Source organism: Gallinula chloropus (genome assembly GCF_964237585.1).
Source record: "Gallinula chloropus genome assembly, chromosome: 13".
Classification (NCBI taxonomy): Eukaryota; Metazoa; Chordata; class Aves; order Gruiformes; family Rallidae; genus Gallinula; species Gallinula chloropus.
Genome location: NC_140098.1, coordinates 21569714 through 21579872, shown reverse-complemented (window position 1 = coordinate 21579872; position 10159 = coordinate 21569714). Strand labels below are relative to the sequence as shown.

Here is a 10159-nt window from a genome sequence, read left to right as displayed (position 1 = left end):
TTCCAGCCCGTGTCCCCAGCCCCACCTTCACCTCTCTCCGCATTCCCAACTCCGCTCCATCCCCGACTCCGTTCCCGTCCCTCTCCACGTTCCCAGCCCCATCCCGATCCACATCCCCGCCCCCAGCTCCATCCCCACGCGCAGCTCCGTTCCCATCCCGCAGCGGGCTCCCTGTTCGCCCCCAGGCTTGTCCTGGGCACCCCCCCTCCCTGTCACCGCTGACGAACCCTCGCTGAAGCACCACCCTGTCTGGGCGCTGTTTGCTTTGGTTTTGGCCCTGGTAGCCCCAAGCAGCCCCTGCTTGTCCCCGGGTGGTTGGGCATGGGAAGAAGCATCCTTCCAGACCAGGCTTAGAATCATAGAATCCCAGCCTGGGCTGGGTTGGGAGGGACCCCAAGGGTCCCAGAGCTCCAACCCCCTGCCACAGGCAGGGACACCAACCTCCAGGCCTGGAGCTACACAAGGTTGCCCAGGGCCCCAGCCAACCTGGCCTTGAACACCCCCAGGGACGGGGCACCCACCCCCTCTCTGGGCAGCCCCTTCCAGCCCCTCACCACTCTGTAAAGGACTTCTCCCTACTACCTAATCTAACCCTTCCCTCCTTTAGCTTGCACGTGCTTTCCCTCCTCTCAAGGCATTAAAGCTGCTCACCTGCCCAAATCCAGCAGGAGGACTGGGAAATGCTGCTCAGGAGCACCTGAGACTGATAGGAGATGCTGTGCCCTGCACTGGAGTAGCTCCTGGCTGTGAAACCTGCAGCTCACAGAGAAAGTGAGCCCTACACCAGAGCAGGTTTGCTGGGGGAGCTTCTGACCCCATGGGGGACCAGGCTGGAGCAGTCTGGGTCTGAGAGACATTCTGTGATTGCTGACTGCACCCATAGCAGTGACCCACGCTGGGGCAGCTGGGGCAGAGCTGAAGCCCCATGGGAAAGGACTCATGTTGGAGAAGTTTGTGAAGGACTGTCTGCCGTGGGTGGGACCCCACGGTGCAGCAGGGGAAGGGGGTGAGGAATGAATGCCCCCCATCCCCCTACCCCACTAAGAAAGAAGGACCAACAGAGACACCTGCCTGATGTGTTGTTAATTACCTTAATCTTATTAACAAAGCATCTCCAACCTCTCTTAAGTAGATCTTCCACTGCTACCAACTGTGCTCGGATGCTGCAGCAGCTCCTGGGGGATCTTCAATCCCAAAGCTCCTGTAACCATCAGTCCAAGGTTTTCTTTAGGAATTCGATCCATCAGCCAGTTCAGTGCCTTGCCACTGTGAGAACGAGCCTGGGAGTACCAGGACCACTTGGGGATAGGATGTCCATCACATGCACTTGGGCAGAGCCCTGACTCCCAGCCAGGCCAGACTTATCCCTGACAAGGGAGAAAGATGGTTTTTATCCTTCTAATATGCTTATAATTTTAATATTTGAGCTGTTGTAGGGCAGACCTGCAGGAAGGGGTTTCTCTGGGTAGCTCTGGAGGGGTTTTAGGTTGCAATGGCCAAGGGATGTTGGGCTGCTTCATCCCTGACCCTGGCTGTGGGGTTGCACAAATTCAGGCCAACAAGCAGCACTGTGCAGGGTCAGCAAGTCCACCTGCCTGGTGTGGCAAAGGGGGGGACAGACCCTGGGGTCCCCAGAAGGAAGATGGTGATGGGAGGGAGCATCTTGGTGGTGGGACTGTCCCAGAGAAACCAAGTGGCCGAGGTTCCGGGGAGCAGAGAAGATGCAAAGAACAGGTCTACAGACATCCATCCCAGAGTATTCCCTGCCTGGGCAGGATCCTCAGCTCCCCTTGCGTCACCCCTCGCCTGGCAGGAAAGGTGGATCGTGGGTATGGACCACAGCCAAGAGACTGGGGTGCAGGCAGAGAATGTCCCAGAGCCACGAGCTGATGCAAGCCCTCGCGGGAAGGCGCGAGACAGCCGAACAGCCAGAGGTGCGTGCGGAGCCAGGGCGAGAGCGGCAGAGCCGCGGCCGGGGCGGCATGGCGGAGCTTCCCATCCGCTCCGTTCTGGTGACCGGCGCCAACCGGGGAATCGGCCTGGGGCTCGTGCGGCGTTTCCTGGGGATGCCAAACCCACCCCAGTGGGTCTTTGCCACTTGCCGGGACCCCACGGGGCAGCGAGCGCAGGTGGGGCTGGGCTGGGAGTTGCTGGGGGGTGCTGGGGGCTGGGGGTGCTGGGTGCCGGGGCAGCGGGATGGAGCGGGAGGGGTGGCAAAGGGCTCGAGCTGCGCTCGGGTACCCGCGGCACCGCGACCGGCTGCGCAGGGGATGTGTGGAGGGGACGCTGGCCCGTGCGGGAGGCACGGAGCCCGGTCCCGTGGGAGCAGGGCAGGGGTCAGGGTGCTGAGCACGAGGTGGTGCAGGGCTGGAGCGATGTGGGCTTTGCCTGGGAAGGGCTGAGCCCCTGCGCAGCCCCTCCAGCTCGCCGTGCCCACGCGGTGCCCTCTCTCACAGGAGTTACAGAATTTGGCCTCCAAGCACCCCAACCTGGTCATCATCCCGCTCGGTAGGTGCCCGAGGTGGGGGTCCCTCACCCCGCTTCCCCTGGCGCGTGCCTGGGGGGTTCGCACACCCCAGGAGCTCCGTGCTGGGAGGGAGCCGAGACCATGGCTGGTACCTGTGGGGACACTGGGCGCTGCTGTCCCTCCTGTCCATGGCACATCCCTGGGATGACACCAGGGGGGCTCCTGTTCCCTGGCACCGTGTGGGGTGGGAGGCACCATGGGGACACTGGTCTGCCCTGTGTTGGCTCTGCAGAAGTCACTGACCCCGCCAGCATCAAGGCAGCTGCAGCCAGAGTTGGGGAGCAGCTGGGGGACGCAGGGCTGACCCTCCTCATCAACAACGCTGGAGTTGCCAAGGTGAACTTGCTTGACACCGAGACACTGGAGGACATGATCCAGGTTTACACCACCAACACAGTCGCACCCCTGCTGCTGGGCCAGGTGAGCCCCTCCGCCCAGACGGGCTGTCCCGGGGTGCAGAGGGCTGGTGGGAGATGGTCCTGCCGCCCCTCCAGTGCCAGACAGGCTCTCGCTTGATGAGAAGCTCATGGAGCTGCAGGCTGGAGCTCAGGGGTTGGAGCCTGGCTGGGTGGGGCAGTGGGAAGAGGAGGATGCTCCAGTGCTGTGCGAGGAGCTGGTCCTCCCCTCGAGCCACTTCTCCATGTGCCCTGATGTCCCCTCTCCTCTCCGCACAGGCGTTCCTGCCCTTGCTGAAGAAGGCTGCCGAGAGGAGCCCGGGCTCAGCCCTGAGCTGCAGCAAGGCAGCCATCATCAACATGTCCAGCTCCGGGGGCTCCATCACTTCTCCCCATGGCTGGGATCTGATGCAAGTTGTCTCGTATCGCTGCAGCAAGGTACAGCCACACTGTGCTGAGGACAGGTTTGCTTCCCCTGCCCTGCCCCAGCTGCGGGGTCTGTGCGTGTCCCCTTGCAGCCCCCCGGCCTCCCACACCATCCCTGCCCCGTCTCCCCGCAGGCTGCTCTCAACATGCTGACCAGGTGCCAGTCCCTGGGGTACCGGGAGCACGGCGTGCTCTGCCTGGCTCTCCATCCTGGCTGGGTTCAGACCGACATGGGCACCTCAGTTGGAAACACGGTAGGAGTTTCACCCCGTGCGGGTTTTCCGGAGAGGGAGCTGCCGTGCTGAGCCCCTGAGCACAACCCCCTGCCTGCCCCACCCCTGCCTGGTACCCCCATCCCTTCAGCTCCCCCCTCAGCTCCCCCCTCTGCCCGGGGCTGGCAGCTTTCCCCTGTCCTGGGAGGCTCCTTCCCCCCCCTACCCCAGCCCAGGCTCCAGGGCAGCCCTCGGGCTCTGATGCGTCTCCTCCCTGCCCACAGCCCCCCTTGACGGTGGACGCCAGCGTGCGAGGGATGCTGAAGGTGCTCTCCTCCCTCTCTGAGAAGGACACCGGCACCTTCCTGGACTGGGAAGGGAAGGTCGTGCCCTGGTGAGACACCAGCCTGGCCTCCTGCCCCGTGTCCTCAATAAACCCTGTGCCAGAGCCACCGGCTCCGCTGTGTGGCCCCGATCAGTATGCTGGGGCATGGTGGTGCCCGCAGCTGCCCACCTACCCCATGTCTGTTGCTGGGGTCCCCATGAGTGACAGCCCCTGGGGTCCATGGCGCTGTGCTTGCTGCCTGGAGACCCTCACCACAGCTGGGGCAGAGCCCTGATCCCAGGAGGAGAGAGATCTCCTTTATCCGCAGGGCTGGCCAACGTCCCCACAAGCTTCTCCCCCCGCCTGGCTGCGGGGCTCCCTGGGGCTGTGCCCACCTTGTGGTGCCTGAGGGGCTGGGGGTCACAGGGACCAGCTGCCCTGTCCCCTCTGTCAGGGGATGCTAGGTCACAGGCAGGACAGACCGACAAGAGGGTTTGAGGCAGGGAGCAGGGAGACATCAGCTCCCAACATTTACAAGGTGGGGGGTACAGGGGGCTGCATGGCCACATCGAGGGTGGGAAGGGGGAGAGAAGTTGCTTCCTGTACCCTTCCCTTGCCCTTGGCGGCCCAGAGCAGGGTGACCATGTGGCAGGGTTTGCCGGTGAGCAGGCTGCTCTGGTCTGTCCGTCTGTCCATCACCAGGGCAGGCTGTTCCCTTCCCAGTCCAGGAAGGCACCGGAGGTGTCCTGGGAGAGACCAGCCAGCACGCTCAGGATGCCCCGCACGCTGTGCTCCGCCGTCAGTGGTGCCTGCAGAAGAGGACAAGGCACAGCATCACTGCCACTGGCACGCCCAGCACCTAGGCTCCAGCAGACTGGAGGGCTGTTTATTCCTTGTTGCCCTCACACCTTCTTTCCATCCTGGGTTGGGGGCCAGGGACGACTATCCCATACCCGTAGCACACCGTGGCTTGCTGCCTGTTCCCTGCCCTGCCCAGCGCGATGGTCCTGGCAGCCCACAGCATCCCACAACGTTCCCTGCCCTCCCTGGGAGGTGGGGATAGCCAGCCCTGCCCAGCCTGGTACCTTCTCCGTCCCCATGTCGGTCTTCACCCAGCCGGGATGGATGGCCACGCACAAGATGCCCTGGTCTTGGAGCTCTACAGCCATGCACCTCGTCACCATGTTCTGGGCAGCCTGGAAGAGGCACGGCCCTGCCAGCCCGACCCGGGGCAGGGGTGGGCAGGAGGGGGTCACACTCCCCCCTCAGCAAGCGGCCCTGGAGGTGGGACATGGGGCTCTGCCCTGGGTAAAGCACGGGCACTACCCACCTGAAGGGCTCAGTCCCGGGTGCTGCTGGTCTCAGGAGAGCCAGGCAGGGGGTGGGTGGCCGGGGGCGGGCGGGTGTCCCCACGGGCTCCCCTGCACCAGCTCTGTGCAGAGCACAGCAGTGTCCCCAGCGCCTCCCCCTCACCTCACCTTGCTGGCACGGTACGGGTACATGGGGGCCTGCGGCACCCCGAGGCACAGCCCGATGGAGCCCAGCTTGGTGGAGACGTTGATGACGGCGGCCCTGCTGCAGCTCAGCCCCTCCTTGCCCGCGCCCTTCGCCGCCTTCAACAGCAGTGGCAGAAACTCCTGGGCAAAGACCCCCGCGCTCTGCTCAGGCGTGACAAGCCCCCAGCCTGGGCACTGCCCACAAGCACCTCGGGCAGGAGGACAGGGGATGGGGAGGATGCCCTGAGGCCAGGCCAGGCTCCATCCAGCCTTCCCCTTCCCTGGGGTGGGCAGAAGCTCTGGCTGAGCAGGAGCAAAGCGTGGGAGAGGCCTCCCTGCTCCTCCATCTGAGAAGAGGAGACCACAGCCCTGGTCTTGTCCCCATCACTGTCTCATTCAAGAAAGTGAGAGCCCACCCAATGGATGCAGGAGAAACCCAGAAATCCCCCGTGTACCCTGGCAACCTGGAGTGGTCCAACCACGTTGGTGGCAAATGCAGAGAGCATCTCCTGGGAATCCAGGGAGTGCAGCGTGGCGTGTGAGCTCACACCCGCGTTGTTGATGAGCAGGTTCAAGCCCTGGTCCTTCAGGTGAGACCCCACAGCCCGCACGGCCCCTTGGATGCTGGGCAGGTTCACTGCATCTGCTGGGGCAAGGAGCAGAATCAGAGCAGAGCTGGGACTGGGATGGTTTTCTGCAAACCAGCATCGTCCAGAAAGGACAGACCAGGTTTAGCAGGTGAGGGGGGTTAAGCACGAGCCCCACATTGTCCTTGCCTCTTGGTTTTCACGTGCCTTAGCTGGACTGAACCTCGATTCAGCTCCTTTTTGGTCATGGGGAGGGTGGTGCTCAGAGACACTGTGCCCTAATGAAGGAACTTGGGGGCTGTGCAAGAGCTGCTCGGCTCTCACACGCTGGGGCTCCCAGCTGTATTCCTACCAGGAGCCAGCACAGTCGGATGGGCACGTTATACAGAGACATCATCTTTGGAGACAGCACCTCACCATGCTCTGTGAGTCCTCCTGTACTGGGGCTGTTAAGGATCACAGAGCTCCAACCCCCTGCCACAGGCAGGGACACCAACCTCCAGCCCTGGAGCTACACAAGGCTGCCCAGGGCCCCATCCAACCTGGCCTTGAACACCCCCAGGGATGGGGCACCCACCCCCTCTCTGGGCAGCCTGTTCCAGCCCCTCACCACTCTCTCTGCAAAGAACTTCCCCCCAATATCTACCTTAAACCTTCCCTCCTTCAGCTTTAATCCATCCCCCTTGTCCTGCCATTATCTACCCTTTCAACAAGCTGATTCCCTCCTGTTCCTCTGCTCCCTTCAGGGACTGGGAGGCTGCAGTGAGGTCCCCCCACAGCTTTCTCCAGGCTGACCCAGCCCAGCTCCCTCAGCCTCTCCTCGATTTAATGACACAATCTGCTCCGGGGCTTCTGTACATGAGGGGATGGAGGTTTGGGATCCAAGGGGATGCAGCCAGCCAGCTGCAGGACGTATCTCAGGGTGCTTTTTAATGGCTTCTCTCTGGATAAGGACGGGAGTTCAAGGCTCCATCAGGTGTGAGGGAACTTTCAGTCGCTCTGGTAAATGATTAATTGCTTTGTTTGGATTAGCTGAGTTGTTGCTCGAGGGGACCAGGAGTGGGGGACCAGCATGTTTCCAGTGCTAGGCTAGCCAAATTTGCTGATGGAACAAACTCTTACCTCCTTGGGAGAAATAAGAGGGCAAGGAAGAGTGGAAGCAATGGGTTTTACCCATTTTGGAGTTAATTCCTAAGGTTCCTTTCTGAAAAGCCCGTTATTCTTACCAGTTTGAAGCCAAACTTGCCTTAAGGTGGAGAAAAACAGTCAGCAGGTTGTCTTTATTTAAAACCACTGCATTGCCATTGGCTTTTTCAAAGCTTTTGAGCTTATTTGGGGATTTATATCAGTTGGGGGGGTGGTATTTTAGTAAAGGTTGGTTATATTGGCCACTCTGTGGTGAGCAAAGCAAACGTGCTCTTCTCATCATGTACTGCCAGCTGGGTCTCATGGGTCATTTTAAAGATGCTATTTTTTATGATGAAGGACACATTCTAATTTAATACCCTATTTAATAATAAGAGAGAGGTTTGCTGGCTCTTTTTAGGGATGCCTGGCTTCTGGAATGCTTTCTCCACTTGAACTTTAAACAAAGAACTGGGTTGGCTGAGGCTGAGACTGGTCTTTGCATCACCCAGATCCAGGTTCCTTATTACTGCTCTGAGTATTCAGAAACTCTGGCTGCTTCCCATCTTGCTGATTCCAGGGATGGCAGTTCTGGTGCAAATCCTACCCTGAGATGCTGTGTCTGGATTTTGATGGGGTAACAAAGCTAAGCCATCTTAAAAAAAGAGGGGAGGGAGAGGCTGTGAGCAGCCCCTGCTCTCTCAGACATTGTGCCTGCCTCCTCAAGACAGACCTGCAGGAAACCACGTCCCTCCACATCTCCCCAGGCTTTGCTCCGACGCTGTCACCTCCCACCAGCAAGCTCCAGCACCCTGGAAACATCCTGCCAGTGCCTGCCCTGACTTGGGCAACATCAAGCGCTACCCTGGCTTCTCTCCCTTCTCTCCCTCAAGTCCTCACACTGTCCAGGACCATTTTCTACCATCTCCTGCTATGGACAAAGGCCAGTGAATCTGGCCAGCCTCCATGGGAGCAGGGAAAGGACATCTGCCCAGTCTGGGCCGCAGACATCCTGACCCAGAGCACGCCTCTGGGTCTGAGCATCAGCCAGCACAAAGCCACAGTCCCCATTCACATCCTTTAGCCTCTTTCTTTACTCCTTTTCTTTTTTTCCCCAGCAGCAAAGGCAATGCTGGCCATGGCCACCTCTGAGCAGACCCCAAACCAATCCTCCCACTTAGGAACCATCCACTACGTTTGCTCCTTGCTTCTCTTCAGGAACCTGTCTATCCCAGCCCCAAAACACTGGGGCACATCTCTGGGAATGGAGGTCATGCCTTTCCCATGAAACTCGCCCCACCAAGGTGTTCCAACCCGACCCACCTCCGCTTGCCTCCAGAGCCGGTTTGGCTGCTTCCTGCCAGAGGACAGCTCTGCTTGGAGGGTGAAGCCTGTCCCAGATGCCTGCCCATCCCTCCCCGCCTGGGAGGGATGGAGCTGCCAGGCCAGCAACGTTAAGGCAGGTTGCCCAAGAAAAGCTGCCCCCCCCCCCATTCCAGCCCCAAAGCAAGCAGAGGGGTAGAAGCAGTGCTGGGTGCAAAGAGGGAGAGCGCTCCGTACCTAGCTGGACCAGTTTGATGCTGGGATGCTGGGCAGCTAATTCTCGCAGGGCCTGGGAACAAAGTGATGGAGAAAGGGAGGAGGTTAGAAGTCACCAGTGGCACAGACAAGTCTCCTGCCCCTTCTCCCAGGTCACCTGGCTGCAGCTGGGCCAGGCTGGCTTTGTTTTTGCTGGGGAAAGCACCCAGGGCTGCTCCCAGGGGATGGGGCAAGGTGGCTCCCCTGCAGCAGTCAGAAGGGTGCTGCTGGGTTCAGTGCTGCCTCCCACCCTGGGGGTGATCCCAGCATGGAGAAGGGGTTGGCCAGCTGTCAGCATGGCCAGGAGCGACAAGCACTGAGGACGTGGGCACCACATCTGCACCTCATCCCACCCGCCTGGCTCAGGCAGAGCCGCAAGCACAGGGCTGGGGGGGGTTAGGAGACCCCCCCAGAGCACTCCTACCCACACAGCCAGGGACAGATCCAGCAGCCAGCGGGGACCACAAATCCCCTTCGCCCACCTGGCTCTTGGTCACCCCCTGTGCCCGCACTGACCTTCCCTCTCGGGCCCTCGGGGTCCCGGCAGGTAGCGAAGATGTGCTGGGGGGGCTGGGGGCTGGCGGCGAGCTGCCTCACCAGCTCCAGCCCGATGCCGCGGTTGGAGCCGGTCACCAGGACGCTCCGAGCCAGCGCAGCCATCCCCGTGGCCTCCGCAGCAGGTGGTGACACACGGCAAGACTGCTGCCTGTGAAGAGGAGCAGGGCACAGTCCCAGGGTGTGGCTCTGGGTGACGGTGGGGATGGTGCCAGCACCAGCCCCCTCGCCTGTCCCAGGCAGGGCCGGAGCAGCAGGGTGCACCAAGGGCACACAGGACCATGTGATGCTGCATTGCTCAGCTCCCCAGCTCTCATCTCCGGTAAATCCCCGGCTCCCAGCGTCCCTGTGACTGATGGAGAAGGGTCACCTCCACCAGGAGCATGGCAGAGCACGTGAAAACACCACCAGGAAGCAGAAAACAGGCCCAAATTTACCTGTGCCCTCCCGCTCTCCCGCTTTGGGGGGTGTGTTTGGGGTGGTTTTACCCAGGGATGCCACCCCAAACCCTGGGAAGCACGGGGAGGGTGTTCCTGACACTGCCTGCTCAATGCATGCCAATGCTTCCACCCACAGTGCCTAGGGACCAGCAGAGAAGCCCCCCACACACTGCAGCCAGTTCCCCACAGCCCCCTGCCCGCCTGCTGCTGGGGCTCTAAGCTTGCAGCCATCACCCAGGGACAGCACTGGAGGCCTGTGAGCCCCAAAGAGAGCTGCCCAGAGCCAAAGCTCCTGCAGCCTGGGGCGGGTCTTTTTAAGAGGTGGCAATGAATAAGGAACAAAGGGCTGCTGCGGTCTAAAAAGCCTCAGGAAGCATCCAAGTGACATGAATTTAAGGAGGGGGAGTAAATAAGAAGAGGAAAGTAATGGGGATGGGTCTGTCACATCTGCCACATGCCCCAGGGGATGTGTCTGTCCCCGGGCTCAGCCTGA

General features: G+C 60.9%; 2 protein-coding genes across 2 annotated transcripts; one reads left to right on the top strand and one right to left on the bottom strand.

Moving 5' to 3' along the window:
* Positions 1-1982: 1982 nt before the first annotated feature.
* On the top strand, positions 1983-4010 carry LOC311196431 (C-signal-like; the record flags this gene model as incomplete). The annotated part of the gene is made up of 6 exons (XM_084269995.1): positions 1983-2129; positions 2457-2508; positions 2760-2947; positions 3202-3360; positions 3483-3602; positions 3845-4010. The coding sequence occupies 6 exons, from the start codon at positions 1983-1985 to the stop codon at positions 3956-3958; spliced, it is 780 nt and encodes a 259-aa protein (XP_084126121.1). The 3' UTR covers positions 3959-4010.
* A 570-nt stretch (positions 4011-4580) lies between these two features.
* On the bottom strand, positions 4581-9331 carry LOC311196433 (C-signal-like; the record flags this gene model as incomplete). The annotated part of the gene is made up of 6 exons (XM_084269997.1): positions 4581-4694; positions 4971-5081; positions 5364-5522; positions 5837-6027; positions 8654-8705; positions 9188-9331. 6 exons carry the CDS (start codon positions 9329-9331, stop codon positions 4581-4583), a joined length of 771 nt encoding a protein of 256 aa, XP_084126123.1.
* Positions 9332-10159: the final 828 nt, after the last annotated feature.